The sequence below is a fragment of the Lactuca sativa genome, chromosome 6 (genome assembly GCF_002870075.4).
Source record: "Lactuca sativa cultivar Salinas chromosome 6, Lsat_Salinas_v11, whole genome shotgun sequence".
Classification (NCBI taxonomy): domain Eukaryota; kingdom Viridiplantae; phylum Streptophyta; class Magnoliopsida; order Asterales; family Asteraceae; genus Lactuca; species Lactuca sativa.
The window spans coordinates 153,933,773-153,954,756 of NC_056628.2; the positions used below are offsets into that span (position 1 = coordinate 153,933,773).

A 20,984-nucleotide genomic window follows, 5' to 3' on the forward strand; every position below is an offset into this window, starting at 1 on the left:
TACCGTGGCCCTTGTCTTGGCAATCGGGCAAGGTAAAGGGAAGAAAAGGAAGAGCCCTTCCAAGGGTACCAAGGGAAAGTCCCTTGATGGCTCCTCTTCAAGTGGAACCAAGAAAGGTTCTGTCACCCCTTCTGCGAACGCTATAGAGGCTGAATGCTTCTATTGACATGAAAAGTGGCACTAGAAGCGATACTGCCAAAAGTACCAGCAAGATGTTAAGGATGGGAAAGTAAAACCCAACCATGCAGATATTTACAATATATTGTCTAATAACTCACCCCATTCAAATTCTTGGGTTCATGATACATGTTGTGGTATTCATATATGTTCTGACTTGCAGGGACTAAGAAGAAGTGAGAATGTGGAGCATGGGAAGATAAGCTTAATCAAGGGGAATAGGAAAGCTTCACCTATCACCAAGATTGGAGTTTATTATTTGTTGCTAAGTAGTGGGTTAGTGTTACATTTGAATAAGTGTTGTTACTCATCTGAAATGGCGAGAAATATTATTTCCTTTCATGGTTTGTACAAAAAAGGGTTTACCTTTTCGTTTGATAATGAATGTGGTGGTATTAATGCGTTCTTTAATAATGTTCTTTATTTTAAAGCATTACCTTGTGATGATGTGTATGAAACTGTGCCTGTTGTTGATAACCTAGGAAATAATGTGTTGTGTATTGATTCTTCCACTAACTTGGATAAAGCATCATTATGGAATTGTCGTCTTGGACATATGAAGAAGAAACGCATAGGCCAACTCCAAAAGGATGGAGTCTTGGAGTCATTTGACCTAAAGTCAGATGATAGTTGTGAATCTTGTTTGCTTGGGAAAATGACAAAGTCAACCTTCACTGGTACTTGTGCTAGGGGTGAGGGGTTGTTGGATCTCATACATACTGATGTGTGTGGACCCTTCAGGACCGCCAAAAGGGATGCTAACCTCTTCTATGTGACTTTTACTGATGATTATAGTAGATATGGATATGTATACTTAATCAAGCATAAGTCAGAAACCTTTGAAAAGTTCAAGGAGTTTAAACAGGAAGTGTATAATCAGCTGGGCAGGAACATTAAGATGCTTCGATTCGATCGAGGGGGTGAGTATCTTATTACGAAGTTCCTTGACTATCTTAAGGAATGTGGGATTGTCTCACAATTGACACCTCCCAAAACACCACAACTTAATGGTGTGGTCGAGAGGCGTAATCGAAACTTGTTGGACATGGTTCGTTCCATGATGAGACGAGATTCGCTACCAATCTCATTTTGGGGGTATGCCTTAGAGACTGCCGCCCATATTCTTAATCTAGTCCCTACCAAAAAGGTTGCCAAAAACACCTCACGAGATGTGGACTGGTAAAGTTCCCAATTTGGACCACATCAAGATTTGGGGTTGCGAGGCTTTCGTGAGGCGCGAGACTCATGATAAGCTCGAACCTTGAAGTGAGAGGTGTATTTTCATCGACTACCCACATAAATCCTTTGGTTACCTCTTCTATAGACCTAGTGATAATGTGGTCTTTGTGGCAAGGAGAAGAATCTTTCGCGCGCGCGCGAGAGAGAGAGAGAGAGAGAGAGAGAGAGAGAGAGAGAGAGAGAGAGAGAGAGAGTTCATAAGCCAAGGAAACAGTGGGAGGAAAATTGACCTTGAAGAAATTCAAGAGTCAAGTGGTGAAGGAACCTCAAATCCTAGCAGTCAACCTGAGGAGGAAACTCATGTTGACCCGACTGACGAGTCTGTACCTCTAAGGCGTTCCATGAGAGTTAGGAATGCACCTAAGCATTACTATGGTTTCCATATTACTGCTAGAAGGTGATACATTTATCAGTGATAGCACACTGGTAAATATGGATGAACCTAACAGCTATAGGGAAGCCATGACAGGCCCTGATTCTGCTAAATGGAAAAAGGATATAGACAACGAGATTTAGTCCATGTATGATAATCAAGTTTGGAACTTGGTTGACAATGTATCGGGTCGTAAGACGGTCAGGTGCAAATGGATCTTCAAGAAGAAGACCGACATGGATGGAAAAGTGCACACTTATAAGGCACGACTGGTTGCGAAGGGCTTCACTCAAACTCAGGCAGTTGATTATGATGAAACCTTCTCACTAGTGGCAAAGATTAAGTCTATTAGGGTTATGCTAGCCACTGATACATTTCATGATTATGAAATATGGCAAATGGATGTTTACATGAGTCAGCCAGAGGGTTTTGTCAGTGCAGAGTACCCTGATAGAGTGTGCAAGCTTGAGAAATCCATTTATGGATTGAAACAGGCATCTCGCAGCTAGAACCTTTGTTTTGAAGACATGGTCAAAGTGTTTGGATTTTCGAGAAGCGAAAATGAGTACTGTGTGTATGTCAGAGCTAGTGGGAGTATAGTTAGCTTTTTGGTATTGTATGTGGATGATATACTACTCATGGGAAATGACATCCTAACTTTTCAGGAGGTTAAATCCTGGCTTGGGAAGTGTTTTGCTATGAAGGACCTTGGAGAAGCTGTCTATATCCTAGGGATAAGGATATTGAGAGAAAGGAGTAAAAGACTAATTGGACTTAGTCAAAGCACCTATGTGGACAAAGTGTTGAAAAGGTTCAACATGCAGAATTCCAAGAAATGTGACTTACCGATCCAACATAATGCCAAACTGAGCAAGGCTTAGAGCCCAAGTTCAATGGATGAGATAGCTGAGATGAGTTGATTACCATATGCTTCCGTTGTTGGCTCGATCATGTATGCTATGACTTGTACTCGCCCTGATGTGGCCTTGGCTTTGAGCATGGTCAGCAAATATCAGGGGAATCCTGGCAAGGCTCACCAGACAGCGGTAAAGAAAATTCTCAAGTATGTGCGAAGGATAAAGGATTAGATTCTTACCCTTGGTGGGAGTGATGACTTGAGAGTTGTGGGGTATAGTGACGCTAGCTTTCAGACTGATAGGGATAATTTCCGCTCTCAGTCATGCTGGGTCTTTACCATGAATGGAGGAGTAACTACTTGGAAAAGTTCCAAGCAGGAGACAGTAGCTGATTTGACGTGTGAATCAAAGTATATAGCAGCGAGTGAAGCAGCGAAGGAGGCGATATGGTTGAGGAACTTCATTGGAGACCTTGGAGTGTTGCCAGCTATAAAGGAGCCTATAGAGATTTTCTGTGACAGCAATAGTGCGGTTGCCTTAGCCAAGGAGTCGAGAGATCATGGCAGATCCAAACACATTGACAAAAAATATCACTTCATAAGACATAAGATAGAAGAAGGACTCCTCGTAGTAAAGAGGATATCGTCAGAGGAAAACCTATCAGATCCCCTCACGAAGGGACTGACTAGGGTTAGGCATTTACAGCATGCAAGGCACATCGGGCTAAAGGACGATATTAGTTTTACAGATTAGATATTTTTTTGAAATTTGTAACGTGTAATTGACATTTGATGATAAATAAAAGTTGTTGTTTATTTATATGTAAAGCGTTGCTATCTTCGGTCAATCGTTTACTATCATTTCATTTTGCATGTTTCGACTTCCAGAATAATTATGTTATGGTATTTTATATTATTCAAATTCTCCACAGTCGGTCATATGTTGGAAGTAGATATGAATCAAGACTGTCATGAAGTTGGTTGTAGATGTCTAAGATGTTGGACATAGCAAAGAGTTACTACAAGACTCATGAGTGCTCATAAGTTCTGATTATTGGATTCAACCCACTCTCACCTATATCACTTCATGGAATTTATCTCGAGTGATCGTGATATGGTAATATCATATAAGTTTTCAAACCTAGAGATATGAGTTGTTGCCTATGAGTTTATTATGCATTGATTGTACGAAAATGCATTAGTAACTTGAAGTCATAAAACGTACCTTTGTGTATGATTCAACAAGTAGTAGAACAAGCATATGAGTCGAAGTTTATCTGTTCCTTCTTGGATTAGAAGCGATATCTGGGCCCCTCAGTGATTTTGTTTTGGCCTTTGTACCGGGCCCGGTCAGAACTAAATTGATGTGTTCAATTAAGTTCTATGTCAAACAAATCGGAAATCGGGTAACAACCTGTTGGACATTAAGTACGTCATTGTTCCATGTATTTGTCTGGATGATATCTAGAAAAGAGGATTATATGATCCCTTATCTAAAATGGCGCTTCATAGTTCAACAGAGTTTAAAGAGCTACGATTGTCGATCGAAACCTGAAGTTATGCTTGTAACTATAGTTATTAGACTTATCCAAGTGGGAGACTGTTGGATAAGGTGTCTAAGTCCATAACTATATTTAAGATGTACTTGACCCGACCCGGCATGGTCCATTTGGGTTGCACTTCACCCGAACAATTTATATGGATAATCTTTTGAGAATAGTATAAGTTATGATTTATTAATATATTATAAATTCTAATATATTAATATGAAATCATATTATTTAATTTGTATTGATCTAGAATTAATTTAGAAATAATTTGGTGATAAAAAGGTGACTAATTAAATATGGATTGTTGTATTTATATAATGTGGGCTATTGCTTATTTAGAATGGTCTAGGCTTGCATGGAAAGTCCATGGAGCTTTAACCCATGGATCTCATGGAAATGAAAGGTCATGGGTATTAGGGTTTACATGAATGTAACCCTAATCCACCACACTATATAAAGGTGTCCTTGGTACTTGTAATGGCACTAGTGTGTGTGTGTGAGAAAAGGTGCCCAATTTCTACAAGTGTTCATACTCTCTCTAAAGGTTTCCAAAGTTTGTGGTGATTTGTGACTTCCATTTGAGGCATCCACATTATTGGTGCTAGGCTCTCAAAATCCAAGTAATCAACCACTACTAAAAAAGTAAAAGGTATGTAATTCTACTAGTGTTTTATGATTCAAGTACCCCATAACATGCTAGTTAGGATGTAAACGTTGGAAACTTATTATTTGCATGTATCTTAGAGAAAACATAGATCCAAGGTTTCTAGGGTTGCATGTACACCATAGGAGTGTTAGAATGCTCAAAACCCATCATTATGTGGGGTATGCTTTGGGAACTCACTAAGCTTCGTGCTTATAGTTTTTTTATGGTTTCAGGTATCATTTTTTTTTTGGAAAAGATGGGCTCAACTTGATCGTAACGCACACACTTGTGTTTTCCGCATTATGTGATTTTGGGATGAACTCTGATAAATGTTTTTAATTAGCAATGTTTGGAATACTTGGAATCAAAGATATATGTGTTTTGACTATAATAAAAATTAAATTTTTTTACCCTAGATTTTTAGGTCGTTACAAATCTAAAATTTGCCTCTTTACCTAATCCATACTCCCAGATCGGGTATGTCTAATCCCTACTCCCGGATCTAAAATTTTCCTCTTTACCTAATTCATACTCCCGGATCGGGTATGTCAGATCCATACTCCCGGGTCTAAAATTTGCCTCTTTACCTAATCCATACTCCCAGATTGGGTGTGTCTGATCTATACTCCCGGATCTAATATCAAATAACTATGTCTTATCCATACTCTCGTACTAAGGACAACTGACTAAGTCTAATCCATACTCTCAGATCAATGACAAGTTTTATGGTTATTCCCTCTGTGCATATCTCACTCATACTCACAAGGAGATACTACCCAATGTCCCTCTTAATTTATTTAGGTCTACCTTGTATCCTAAATCATCATATATTACCATATATGCTCTTAACATGTATTTTAGGCAGTATCAAATGTTCCACATATAAACATATAATTTAATACTTGTACTAAAATAATGTTCATGAAAGGGACTATACACTCACTTGATAAGGCTGTGATTACAAGTTGGACAACGCTCCGCTTCTTAAAAATATGATTCCCTTTAACGAAATTCGATGGTTTTCTTGAAAACCGGGCTCTATGGGGGCAGAGTTTCCAAACCGAAAAACTCTTTTTCTTGGAGCCTCTGGCGCTCTGGGGCATTCTTCTAGTGCTAGGGAAGTTTCCTAGGCTTGGGGTGTTTGGGAGGTTTAGAGAGAGAATAGAGAGAGAAAGAAAGAGTGGAAGGTGTGAGAAATAAGGCTGGCCTCACACGTCCTTATATAGACCGAAGCCTCGGTCTACGCGGGGCGTTTCTGCGGAGGTATGCTTGGTGTTCCTTGGTACTCAAGGTGTACCCTCATACACAACGCATAGGAGCGAGGTGGTATCCAAGGTCCGTACGAGTGCGTGTCACCCTTCGGCTGGAGAGACATGGATAACTCCGGTTTTAGCATCCGAATACTACGCGTTCCTTCCCTCTATGCTGGGTGCTCGCCTTGAACAACTTTGCAATTCTTTCTCTCAACTTCTAAAATTCATAACATTCTCATACAAGCCCTGTTTTCGAATTCTAAAGTTTGTCCGACGTCTATTTTCGTCTATCTTTTTTTATCATTGAGCTCCTATTGACGAGATATTCGAATCTCGTTTAGGTTGTGTCGGCTAAAAATCACTCGATCAAAAATTCGAACTCCGGGCAGCACACTGCTATGCCAAATCTTAGAAAATTCATAACTTCCTCATACGAAGCCAAATTTGGGACGTTCTTTTTATGCACGCTCTAGTTTTAATGTATACTATGACTTTCGTTTAGATCTCTTAGGCTAAAAAACACTTTATCGTAAAGTCACTTTTTACGTCACATAGTGTCGTGTCGGTTTTGTCGTGAAACTTCGACAAGTCATAACTTCTTCGTTATAACTCGGATTTCGGCATTCTTTATATGTTCGGAACCCTTGAGACATATGCTATAACTTGGTTAAGGTTATTTACTCTAAATAATCTTCTATCAAAAAGTTATTATTAATGATCATTGTCTCTAAATTGACTAGCCCGAATCTGCGGGCGTTACAATTATCTCCCCCTTAGGATGATTACGTCCCGGAATCATCAACAAAACAAGGCTTGTATAATGACTCCGTACGTTATCTCTTCATCCTAGGTAATAACTGTAACTTCTATGTTCCTTCGAATGTGTATCTAGCTCTTGGACTTCTTGACTGCAGGCGGTGCTTGATCTTGCACCCGCTCTCTACGTCATGTTGGACTTCTAATCAGAACCTTTGTAGTCATAGTCTTGGTCCCTATTGGAGACTCCTTCTTCTTTCTAACAAACTTAAGATAAGTTCTTTCCTTCGATTACCATAACAGACTAATGGGTCATCTTCTAATGACCTCTCATCGTATGATGCAATGCTTAGACTCAGGTCTCTTAGGGTCAAATTCCATAACGGAATATACCTTCCTTCCTGTTCGAATGTGATATAATCACATTCTAGCATGCAACACTTACAATTACAAGCTTCTTACTTTAACAACGATCGCAATACTTCTATTGATCGCTTCGATTATTTTTTACTTCAATCGTCTGGTTTAAGTCAGATGCTACATCGATCTTGGTTCCCTAAACCACATAACCCACTCATCTTATTCGGACTCGATATGATATGACCTCTAGGGTCAGAATAATAATCATCTTCTTAGTTATTACCGAAACGATGGTAACTACATACTTGAACAAAACATAATCAATTACTAGCTTCTTGGTAACCTTATGGCCTTCGTTGATCCAAGTGAGAGTCATGTTCTTCCGGTAGTATAGGCCTCTACTACCATTCACACCTACTTATACTCGTCCTAAGTATTGTCTCGCAATTTTCCAAGTTATCATACAAGAATTTCACATAATTATTTAACACATCGGATAACATAACCAAGCTTTATATCATTTCTTGAAATGATTACATTGGTGTTGAATTTGAATCTATACTATGCCTCTAATAGGCTACACTACATGATACTATCCACATGGCTACTTTATATCTTGATTCCTTGGATATATAGTACCTTACTCCTAATCCCTTGCGTTGTCACCTGCTTCATCGAGGATCATGTGGAATGCTCTCGCCTTTGGCTTTTGTGGAACGTTTGGTTTCGTAGCTCCTTCCCTGTTTGGGCAGTCTTTCTTGAAGTGTCCCTCTTCACCACACTTAAAGCAGAATTCTCTCTCGGCCGTGCATTCACCGGCATAGTGTCTAGTCTTTCTGCATTTGAAACATGTCACCTCTTTAGAGCATCTCCCAATGTGTTTCCTTTTACACTTGTCACACCACTTTTCTTCATTGTTATCCCCTTACGTTTTGTTGTCGGGGTCAGACTTTGGGGACATATTTCTCTTTTCGGATCTTGAAGACCCCTCAAACTACCTCTTCTCGCCAACTTCAACCTTGTTGGCGGTTTTGCCTTTGATAATTTCTTCAACAGACTTAGCAACCCAGATAGTTTCCTCCATAGTAGGTTCCTGACGTACTGGCACCACATACTCCCATGGAAGTCCCTTTGCGTACCTTTCGACTTTTTTCAGCTCGTCTAGGACGATGCACAACAAAAACTCCATTTGGTCAGTGAATTTATTGGTGCATTCATCGACGAACATGCTTCCGTTCTTCAATGTTAGGAATTGATTCTCTAACTCAAGTAGATGTTAGGCCGAGCAGTACTTGCGCTTGAAGTACACTAAGAACTCTGCCCAAGTTAGTTGTAGGGGCTCATTGGGGCTCATGGTCTTCCCCAAAGTGTTCCACCAGCGAATAGCGCCACCATTGAACTGACGAACTACGAATGTGGTTTGTAGCCTGCCCTTGTAACCACATGTCATGAAGGCTAATTCCATCTCCGATATCCAAATCATAAATCCAACTGGATCTTCTTTCCCAGTGAAATTAGATGGCTTGCAAGTTGTGAAGTCCTTATACATGCATCCGTTCCTCTCGACTCCTTCATCTTGGTTGTTCCTCTTAACCACAGGTGGTTCAACTTGACTAACAGTCCTACTGTAGTTTCGTTCTTCCGAATGTCCATCATTCAGTTTGGTTTGTTCAACAAGCATCGAAGGTTCATCCCTATTATTCAGAAACAGTTGTCTCATCTCTTCCCTTTGGTTGACCATCATAGCCCGAATCATGGCTTGTATTTCAACCATCATGACTGGCTCGGGTGCAACTTCTACTATCGGCACCTGCTCAATCCCTTGGGGATGAGGCTACTGATTCCTGTTCCTATTTGCGTTTCTGAGTCTACTTCGGGTTCTCACCATTTCGATCTATACACCAAAGTAGGTGAATTTAGACCTTTATTTATGATAGACGTTTAAATCCTTCTTATCACTCCGAAATGTTACATGCTAGTTCTAATATAGTAGTTAAACGCTTAGAATCCTAAACACGTAAGGCTTCCAGATCCGGTCAGCAATACACCATAGATCCGAACAAATAATAGGCATATAAGGCAAACATAAAGCATTTAGCACATAAAAGCATTTAAGGCATCTTTCCTAAAATAAAATAGCGATCGTGTCTAAAATATGGTAGACACTCATCTCATGATCATTGCTTGGCATTCTAAGTTTAAGTCTACAAATCCTACAAATTCCTAGTTCGCTTAAACTAATGCTCTGATAACAACTGTGACATCCCCAATTTCACGGCCAGAAAAGACTGATTTTTTTATGCTTTATTTGGAAATCAAGGTATCCTTTTAAAGAAAAATGTTGCGGAATTTGTTCGCAGAAAAATATGATAAATATATTATCAAATCATTTCTGAAGAAATGTATTTAGTTTATATTAAAACTTTGGGATGTCATCGTCATTACAGAAACATAAGCATAAACAGACCTTACATTCAATTACACTAGTGATTTACATCTCCTTTAATCTCTCAGTGTAGTGTAGCTTCATATCGACACCTGTGATACAAATAAACTAAGTGGTTCAGGTTGGAAAACCTAGTGAGTACATAGGGTTTTCAATCCGATAATGTTATATCATATATATTTTAGAACTCACAATATATACAATTTCACCATATATAAAAGCAACTTTACCCCACCCCGTTGATCCTCACAATGACACGATCTATACTCTAAAATTAACCTCTTCACCTAATCCATACTCCCAGATCTAAAATTTACCTCTTTACCTAATCCATACTTTCGGATCTAGAATTTACCTCTTTACCTGATCCATACTCCCAGATCAAAAATTTACCTATTTACTTAATCCATACTCCCATATCTGAAATTTACCTATTTACTTAATCCATACTCTCGGATCGGGTATGTCTGATCCATACTCCTAGATCTAAAATTTGCATCTTTACCTAATTCATACTCCCGGACCGGGTATGTCTGATTCGTACTTCCGGATCTAAAATCTGCCTCTTTACCTAATCCATACTCCCAGAACGGGTATGTCTGATCCATACTCCCGGATCTAAAACTTGCCTCTTTACCTACTCCATACACCCGGATCGGGTATGTATAATCCATACTCCCGGATCTAAAATTTTCCTCTTTACGTAATCCATACTCCCGGATCTAAAATTTGCCTCTTTACCTAATCCATACTCCCGGATCAGGTATGTCTGATTCATACTCCCGAATCTAAAATTTGCCTTTTTACCTAATCCATACTCCCGGATCGGGTATGTCTAATCTATACTCCCGGATCTAAAATTTGCCTCTTTACCTAATCCATACTCCCAGATCGGGTGTGTCTGATCCGTACTTCCAAATCTAATATCAAATAACTATGTCCTGTCCATACTCTTGGACTAAGGACAACTGACTAAGTCTAATCCATACTCTTAGATCAAGGACACGTTTTATGGTTATTCCTTCCTTGCATATCTCACTTGTACTCACAAGGAGATACTACCCAATGTCCCTCTTAATTTTTTAGGTCTACTATGTATCCTAAATCATCATATATTTACCAGATATGCTCTTAACACATATTTCAGCCAGTATTAAATGTTCCACACATAAACATATTATTTAATACTTTTACTGAAATCATATTCATGAAAGGGACTATGCACTCACTTGATAAGCTGGTGATTCCAAGTTGGACAATGCTCCGCTTCTTAAAAATATGATTCCCTTTAACGAAACCGGGTGGTTTGCTTGAAAATCGGGCTTTGCGGGGGCAGAGTTTCTGAACCGAAAACTCTTTTTCTAGGAGCCTTCTAGCACTCTGGGGCATTAGTCTAGTGCTAGGGAATTTTCCTAGGCTTGGGGGTATTTAGGAGGTTGAGAGAGAGAGAGAGAGATAGATAGATAGATAGAAAGAGAGAGAGAGAGAGAGTAGAGAGAAAGAGAGAAAGAGTGGAAGGTGTGAGAAATAAGGCTGACCTTGCACCTCCTTATATAGGTCGAAGCCTCGGTCTACACAGGTCATTTCTACGGAGGTACGCTAGGCTTTCCTCAGTACGCAGGGCATACCCTCGTATGCAGAGCGTAGTAGTGGGGCGGTATCCGAGGTCCGTACAAATGCGTGTGAAGAGGGGAACCTTCGGAGCTCCTCTTCTATCGTATCGATTGAGCGGTTCGTATCTTCTATTATCTCCGTAGAGGGTTCAGTCTCCACTATTTTAAGTCCGTATTTATTTCTACCCCTGAGCTCGAAAACCTGGTGGTCACCCTTTGGCAGGAGCGACGTGGCTAACTTCGGTCCTAGCATCCGAACGATGCGCATTCCTTCCCTTTACGCGGGGCGTTCCCCTCGGACAACTTCGCTATTCCTTCACTCGACTTCTAAAATTGATAACTTTTGCATATGAGCTACGCTTTCGACGTTCTTTATATCCACGTGTAGGTAGAGACGTACTCTACAACTTTCGTTTAGATCCGTCAGCTAATTTTGAATTTATTTTTAAAATTATATTTTTAATAGGCCGGGACAGGAAAAGTACGTTAAAAATTCATAACTTTGTCGTCCGACGCCCGTTTTCGTCTGTCTTTTTTATCGTTGAGCTCTTATTGACGAGATTTTTGATTCTCGTTTAGTTTGTACTGACTAAAAATTGCTCGATCAATAATTCGAACTCCGGGTTGCAAACTACTATGCCAAATCTTAGAAAATTCATAACTTTCTCATATGAAGTCAGAATTGGACTTTCTTTTGGTGCATGCTCTCAGTTTAATGTATACTACGACTTTCGTTTGGATCACTAAGGCTAAAAAGCACTTTATCGTAAAATCAATTTTTACGTCACACAACGTCATGTCGGTTTTGTCGCGAAACTTCGAAATGTCATAACTTCTTCATTATAACTCGGATTTCGGCGTTCTTTATGTGTACGGAACCCCTGAGACATATGTTTAACTTGGTTAAGGTTATTTACTCTAAATAATCTTCTATCAAAAAAGTTATTATTAATGCTCATTGTTTCTAAATTGACTAGCCCGAATCTGCGGGCGTTACAACTAGGGTGAGTACACGACCCTTATTTTCACTATTTTAAATGTTTTATGGAAGGAGGAGGAATACATGCTTATCAAATGGTTTTATCATAATATATTTATCGTAACAAATATCAAATAATTTTATAAAGCTTAAAGCCTTATGCAGGGCCGGTTCCGAGGACTTAAATGCCCAGGACGAGATGGATAAAAAAGGACCTTAGGCCTTAACGTGTAACGAATTAAATTACATAAACTAATTTTTTTTATTAAAATGACGATAAATTTATAGCAATAAACAAAGCAAAATCATAGTATTTTAATGAGTAATTACATATCCTAATAGCTAACCGACGATCCGTGAAGCTCTCCTAGCATTTTTAATTGCAAATTGGTTGATCAACTCTTCATAGTCTATACTTTCTAAGATTTCGTTCTCGATAGATATCATTTCCAAACCGCTAAGTCTTTCTTGTGTCATTGTGGAGCGTAAGTAACATTTCACAAACTTCAATTTTGAAAAACTCCTTTCTGCAGATGCAACTGTTACTGGAATAGTCAACAATATTCTATATGCAATGCTTGCATTTGGGAAATAATCAACTTCTTTCAAAAACTTCAAAACATCTATAGGGTTTCTAAACTCATTGGTTTCCAATGTCTCAAATAATTTCAACTCCATATAAAGTTCCTCGGCATCAATATCTGATCTTTCTTCAAACTTGAGTGCTTTTTCAAGACGATGACAATACGACTTAAGATCTTTATCTTCACTTCCCCTCAAATTATGTGGAAATAAAAAACCAAATACTTTGTCATACTCTTTGAATTGTTCAAATCTTGTCTCAAGAGAAGAAATAGCTTGATCAACAATGAATAAGAAATAATTGACTCTAAAATTCTCTTCAGGTGTAAATGAAACTTCTTCGGTAGTTGAACTCTCATCAAACCTTTTTTTCCTTTCAATCAAACGCTTTTGAGGAAATATTGGATCAATACCCATTTCAATAGCAATCCTTTGATTGTAACTTCTTACTCACAATATTCACATGGTTTAGTACTTCAGACCAAATAATAGTTGATACCAAAAATTCAAAGTCACCAAGTTCTTTTTCTGCTAGTGAAGTTGCTTCACTTGCAATTGCAACATCATTATCTTTTTCTCCAACTTGAAGTAAAGCTTTCCGTACATCCACAAGTTGAAGTTTAATAGCCTTTACACTCTCAACCCGACTTTCCCAACGAGTTTGACACAATGACTTAAGACTCCATGCTTTAACATTATCTTTCAAAATTTCCCACCTCTTAGTAGAATTTGCAAAGATAGTATAAATGCGTTGGATGAATCCAAAAAAGTTCTTTCCTTTAACACACTTGTTAGCCATATCACATAATGTTAGATTAAGAGAATGACAACCACAAGGAGTGTAAAATGCTCTAGGATTTATATCTAAAATTCTCTTTTGCACTCCTTGGTGTTTTCCTTTGATATTTGCTCCATTATCATAGCCTTGACCATGCATATCATCAATTTCAAGACCAAGAGACTTTAACTCCTCAAGTGTAATATCAAATAGTCCTTTTCCAGAGGTATCATCAACATTCAAAAAACCTAAAAAGGACTCCTCGACAGTAACATAATTATATGATAAAGTTAACTACCTCACTATTATAGTCATCTGTTCCTGGTGACTTGAATCAGGAGTACAATCAAGTATAATTGAGTAGTACTTTGCTTCCTTTATCTTCTTGATAACTTCTTTTTTAATTTCTTGAGCTAGCAAAGATATTAGTTCGTTTTGGATTAAGTGGCCAAGATAATGCACATGAAGCCCATCACTTGTGATCCGCCGCACATGCTCTTTGATAACCGGGTCAAACTCTTCGAACATTTCAATGACACCTAAAAAATTTCCGTTACCTATGAAATACAATTAACAAATAAGAAGTGAAATCAGTCATAATAATTAACAAAAATGTATTTGGTGGGATTAGAACAGAAATTTCAATGTATAGTTACCTTTTTGATACAACTTTTCATTGGATCCACGGAATGCTAAATTATGTTTAGCAAGAAACTTCACTACTGCAATGATTCTCAAAAGGACTTGTTTCCAGTAATCTCTTTCTTTCTTGAATTGCTCGTATTGAACTTTATCAATTGTTTCATTCAAGTTCAATCTTTTACGCATATCAAACCATTTATTCCTATTTGTAAGACGATCCAATGAACTTTCGTGTTCTTTAACCCTAGTAGTAACATGGTGCCAATCTGCATAACCTTCACCATCTAACTTACATTTTGAAATACCTTTTCTAAACACTTTACAACAGAAACAAAATACCCTGTCTAGCTCTTTTGAATATACTAGCCATTCTCTATCACACTTCTCCAAATTTGGTAAAGTTCTTGTATATAAAGCTGCAGAAAAACGTCTACCAAATTTATCGTAGGGACCATACATAATACTATTATCTCTTTTAGGGCCTTTCTAGACCAAAAGTTTAATCTCCTCAGAATTAAGTTTTTCCCACCTTCTTGGATCATATATATCAACAAGCTCTTTAACGGGCTCTTGCTCTTCTGCCTCTTCTACTTCTATATGCTCTTGCTCTTCAATATGCTCTTCAACATGCTCTTCAATGTGCTCTTCATTGTGCTCTTCATTGTGCTCTTCAACATGCTCTTCAATAGGTTGTCTGTGGATAAACTTATCTAGAGCACCAGCGTCAACCTTTCTCTTTTCTTCATCTAGTTTTCTTTTTTTACGTTTTTGACTACCGGATGGTTGTTTAGACTTCATCTCTACAATTTAGAAACAATAAACATAATTTGATTCTTTAAACACTATGGTTTCTGAATTCCAAATTTCTAATAAACAATTATACAATAAACATAATCTCATAATTTAATTTCTGTTTCTAATTATCTATTTCAAAATGATTCATTGATTTCATTCAACATTGTGAATCATTCAATCAGATTTCAATATGATAATATGACATAATGACAATACGACATAGTGATATACAATAAAAAATTCATGAATAACATTCAAGAATCTGAAAAAATAATCAGTTAAAGATAAACAATTAAACAATTACACAATTAAACATAACATGAATCTCAAAAATTGATAATACATTCAACTGATTCAAGTATGCAATTGACTTGACAATTATAATTTACAAACTCATAATCCTTAATTCCTTATTCCTCAATCCTTAATTTCTCATAATTTGTTACATTAATAGGACCAAAAATCAAGAATGAAGAATCATTGTCATTGATAAAGTGATAACAGGAATACATGATAAATCATAAATGGATCATCGTCTAATTGTCTAAGACTCTAATCGACCCTCACCTAGAATCTGCTGTATTGAATGGAGGATGGACGATTTGAAAGATAATCGTTGATTGTTGCACGATGTGTCGATGTCGTTGATGCTACCCTTCCGTTTCCCTGCCCTGATTCCACTGATTTGTATTTGTTGATTGATTCAATCGACTTTTTTTAACGAAAACGAACAAGATGAATCGATAATGTATTGAATGAACGATTGATTGCTGCTGTCTTCGCTAATTATCTTTGACGTTGATTTCCGAATCCAAAATTCCGATGATGTTGGATGGATTGCTTAGGGCTGAAGTGCTGAACCGATATACTATTAAAAAAAAATTAGGCCCCTTCAGATTTTGGGCCCTGTTCCATTGTCCATGTGGCGCATGCCCTAAACCGGGACTAGCCTTATGATAATGTAGCTATAGATACTATGCTTAGTTATAAACTATGGTATTATACATAAGAGATATGATGTCTGATTGTCTTGGAAGAGATAATAACTAGATGTTATAATGGCCAATTTCCTGGGATAACATAGTAGCTAGAAGTCACGCTAGTCAAATTTAGGGATATGCACCATACTTAGTTGTTATTCTGCCCAAATAACCTGTTTTCAAATAACCATAATTAGGGTATATATGAATACTTATATGTACAAAATAATTATGAGATCAAAGGTTATAATTATCAAATATAATATAAAAGATTTATATTGTGATAGTTATAGGAAATCCTTAGGAAGTATTTTTAATAAGATAAAAGATAAAAGATAAAAGATAAATACCTAAGGTCAATGCGTTAGTGAGCTGTTAATTCATTCAAAGGCCTTGATTAAATTCGGCATTCCCCAAATACCTATAATTTTTAATCTTGCAAGAGTTAGAATGATATGTATAGATCTATACAGGGTCTGACAACCCCACCTGCGATTGCTATCTACAATCCTGACATGATAGCCGTCTTATTATTCACTATTCGACGTCAGATGAAGTGTCGAGTTGGGGCACAATTTTTAGTCAAACAACATCGATTATGGGGGCTCATGGTAATACATTCGGTCACCTTAGAGTTCAGACTACGATTGGGATGCCTTGGAATGGTATATAAAATACGTTAGGATCGTTAGTTATCCTATAAAGATATTAAATTACGATTAATAAAATATATCCTAAAAGATAATAAGATATGATCGTTAGAATCCTAAAATATAGTAAGCTAGGGATTAAAATAATTTAGGAAAAGTTTTTTTCGAAAGAAAAAGGATTCTTAAACTAATACAACCAAATAAAATCCAAAAACTATAAGAACATGTGCACTCACCAACATGATGTTGACATTTTAAAAATTACATGTATTCTCAGGGAGATGAGTGGGAAAGAGAATAGTCGGGTCAAATAGGAGGAGGATAGTCGTGTCAAGAAGTAGGAAGTCTACAAGGAAGCTGATGGAGTTTAAGCATCGCATGTTTATTGTCTTTAGTCAAGTTTAGGAAGTGTGTTTGTATTTTCAAAACAATGTAACCCTACAATAATTTAAAATAAATAAAAGATATGTTTTGCGATAAACCTTGAGTTATGTTCTTTATATATATATATATATATATATATATATATATATATATATATATATATATATATATATATATATATATATATGCCTCGGTCTAATTTCCCCACGTTCGCACCGCCTAACGTTTCCGCCGCCAGCCGGGGGTGTGACAGCTTGGTATCAGAGCTATAGGTTATAGCGAACTTGTAATTCGTTAGGAACTACGACTATAACCTAGGGCATAAAATGTTGAATTAGTTAACCCTAATAAAAAGTATTATTATTAATTACCGTATGGATAGACTGCTATGGGAGAGGTGCCTAGGCTGGAAAAATTTGTCGTTTGGGTTGCTGGATTTCAGAATAGCTATATGCCAAAATGGTCATGCCCTACGACTTTTCCTACTTGGTCTATCCTTGTAGTCTTGAGGTAGAAAAACATAGAATTAATAAAATACCCTAATCAAACAATAATCTGATAAAGAGTTATATAAACTCTTGTAAATACACTCGTGTATCATAAAAGTTATCCATTCAAATCACAACTTAAGATTTTAGGTTAAAAACGAATCCTCTAGTACTGCAGTCATACCACAACTAGACCTAAAATGCGCAACTAAGTTTTATTATGGTACGAATGACGCACGCCTAAACCTGGATGTTGTACTTGACAATCTAAACTCTTGAGGATTTATGGATCAATAGTTTAGTACGCCTAGTTAGAAGATTAGGGCGGGGCCAACGATTAGAGGATCTTCGGATCAGTAGTATAGATCGACTTCCTGAATACTAAAGCCTTAGATCAAGACCTAGTGCAAGAGGATGGTACAACACGAGGATATCTGGAATAGAGACAGGCATACGACATACCACCCATATAGAAAATTACCTAAGATACAATATTATCTACTCTATATCTATCTATCTATCTATCTATATATATATATATATATATATATATATATATATATATATATATATAGGGTTAGGTTATATTGTTCTAACTATCTATTGTGTGCATGTAGGATTGATTCTGGACCAATCATTTTAGTTATTTTAAGAAAGTAATTAATGCATATTAGATATTAAAGATATAATGAGCATTAATTAGAACTTTAACATTTAATATGCATTAATTACTTTCTTAAAATAACTAAAATGATTGGTCCATAATCAATCCTACAAGCAAACAATAGATAGTAAAAACTTTTGAACCTAACTCTCTCTCTCTCTCTCTATATATATATATATATATATATATATATATATATATATATATATATATATATGTATATATATATATATATATAGGCCTGACAATGGAGCGGGTTTTGACCCTGATCCGATCCAAACCCTTAACAATTATATGGGTTTGGAGCATAGTTTTTGATCCGTTTACCCATTAACGACCCGTACCCGCTAACTCTTTTATTAAAAGGTTCGGGTATGGATCAACAACGATCCGCTCCGTTTATAACCCGTCCCATATAAAATTTTTAATATATAAATTTATATTTTATATTTGCCTAACGTTTACATTAAATTCCAATCAGAAATCCAAAGATAAAGGTCAAAGACTAAATTATTTTTACATAGGAGTCAAGGACTCAACTTCTAGACTTCCAGTCTTCTACTCTTCTCTCAAGATTCATGATTTCATTTCATTTATATTTCATTATGTAATCACCAATTTCATTTATAAATAAATAAGGTTATTTATCAACCGAAAGAAAGTTTGTAATTTCTATTCTCTATCAATGCAATCAACGGTCAAAAACCAATCGGAAGTAACTAAAATAATGATTTTAATTCCAATAGAAAGTTATCGAGTACATAATGTGTTTTCTAAATCAAAACTTAGTTTTATTTAATAAATGTGATTTTATGATTTAAGGAAAATGTGTTTTATTATGCAAAAAACGTACGGGTTACGGGGCGGGTTTGGATATCTGTTGATTCGGTGGATAAGGGTATGGGTTTGATTAGTCAAAACCCTGCGGGTTATGGAGCGGGTTTGGATCAGATTTTGAAATTTGTTAAAAGGGTTTGGATCAAGGTCGATTCGCTCCAAACCCGCCCCATTGCCAGGTCTATATATATATATATATATATATATATATATATATATATATATATATATATATATATATATATATATATATAGGGAAAAGTGAATATACCCTTAAGGGTATATAGGCTTACATACCCGATGCTTAAAACGACGTCGTTTGGTTATTTGTATATGTGACTTTTGTTTCAAATTCATACGTCAATACTTCATTATTTAAAACATCAGAAGTGTCGAATCCTTCCTGATAACACCAGGTTCCATCGTTTGATTTTTGTTGATTCACCATTGAAGGTTCCATCGTTTGATTTTTTCTGATTCACTATCGATTTACACCAGAGATTGCGTGATTTTGGCTTCAGTTCTTATCTGCATGAATTTTCGATTTTCCTTAATTTCGTGATTGTATGCGATTTTCGTTGATTTAGTTTATGCACTGATTTTCGAATCCTATTTAGAATCGAGGTATGTTCTTATATCATCTTTGATTTTTTTTTCTGGCTAATCAGGTCACAGGATGACGCTTCTCTATTTCCTCTTCTTCAATTTGTTCTTTGTGTGCCTTTTGTTCTTAATATGCCTTAGGTAAAATTAAACTAGATTTATAGTAATTACATTACATTGAAGTTTGTGAACGATACCAAGTTAATTCTTTGGTAATTATGTGTTTTATTCTTTTCAGATATAAATTTGTTGATAATGTACACCATGTGTTTGTTTAAATGCCCGAGGAAAGTTTTGTTCACATAAATGTCAATTTTAGTAGCCAAGAGTCCAGTGATCTACAAGGGTACAAATTTACACTTTTACCCATGTTGGGTTTATATAATTCCTTCTTGGATTTTGAGCTGTGTTAATTTTACTCAAAGAATCCGGTATCTGGTTGGTGGTTACATGACATATGTTGTTCACATTTTTTTTTAACTCCAACAGGTGTTTATTTATCATTGGGCATCAGCCATAAAGAACAGGACTAATAAGTTCTTTTGACCCAATTATATACTTGAAGCTACAATTAGCCCATCATTTTGTTTTAAAGTGCCTTCTACCCTTTGAATAAATTTATTATATATCATGTACACCTTCATACCAAAAACCTCATAATGTTAATTTGCTTGATTATTCTCCTAACGAATTCGAACCACAAGCCTTCAGTCTTTCATTTTTTGTTATCATGTGAACACTTGTTTTTCCTAACAATTTAATAAATAAATAATTAATGATTCAATTTTTAATTTATATGTTTTTAATGTGAGTGCATAATAAATAAATAATGAATGATGCAGTCTTTAATTTATATGTTTGTAATGTGAGTGCAAGTCAGCTTTTGGTCAAACCCAAAAATGTTGCTTCACATCAAATCATAAGAGAACAACTCTTGGCATTGAATGTTTTGTTCTTGTTATTTGTTATAGCATGCCTAAATGTTGAATGATTTGTTGTTATTTTTGGTGGTGGTTCTTATGCTTACCCTGTTACATCACCCAAATCTTGTGAAGTTGATAGTTTATTGTGCAGATGCAGATCAACGCCTCCAAGTTTATAAGTTCCTGACTTTGGGATCACTTGAATATCATTTACACGGTTAGATACATGTCCGTATTCTTTAACCCTTTTTTTGAAATCCATAAATGTTAGTACCTTTATCAAGTGTTTTTGCTTTTGGGCTTTCACATTAGGTTGAATGGATAAAAAAAATGAAAATTACACTAAGGGTTTGGAATGTTGATCATATTGTAGCTTTTGTACAACCATTCTTTATTCTTTATACCAATTC

General features: G+C 36.4%; 2 protein-coding genes across 2 annotated transcripts; both read right to left on the reverse strand.

The window, feature by feature from the left end:
- Window positions 1-12,590: 12,590 nt before the first annotated feature.
- On the reverse strand, window positions 12,591-13,247 carry LOC111901085 (uncharacterized). Its single transcript, XM_023896954.1, has one exon. It carries the CDS (start codon window positions 13,245-13,247, stop codon window positions 12,591-12,593), a length of 657 nt encoding a protein of 218 aa, XP_023752722.1.
- Window position 13,248: 1 nt separating this feature from the next.
- On the reverse strand, window positions 13,249-15,048 carry LOC111901086 (uncharacterized). Its single transcript, XM_052765062.1, has 4 exons — window positions 14,780-15,048; window positions 14,265-14,680; window positions 13,953-14,165; window positions 13,249-13,856 (listed from the first exon to the last, which is right to left on the reverse strand). Exons 1-4 carry the CDS (start codon window positions 15,046-15,048, stop codon window positions 13,249-13,251), a joined length of 1,506 nt encoding a protein of 501 aa, XP_052621022.1.
- Between the last annotated feature and the right edge of the window lie 5,936 nt (window positions 15,049-20,984).

Coding starts and splice junctions, on each gene's coding strand:
- LOC111901086 (XM_052765062.1), bottom strand. CDS start 15,048: ATGAAGTCTAAACAACCATCCGGTAGTCAAAAACGTAAAAAAAGAAAA. Junction 14,166..14,264: donor TGAAAAGTTGTATCAAAAAG/GTAACTATACAT, acceptor TGTATTTCATAG/GTAACGGAAATTTTTTAGGT. Junction 13,857..13,952: donor CTACTCAATTATACTTGATT/GTACTCCTGATT, acceptor AGTCCTTTTTAG/GTTTTTTGAATGTTGATGAT.
- LOC111901085 (XM_023896954.1), bottom strand. CDS start 13,247: ATGGGTATTGATCCAATATTTCCTCAAAAGCGTTTGATTGAAAGGAAA.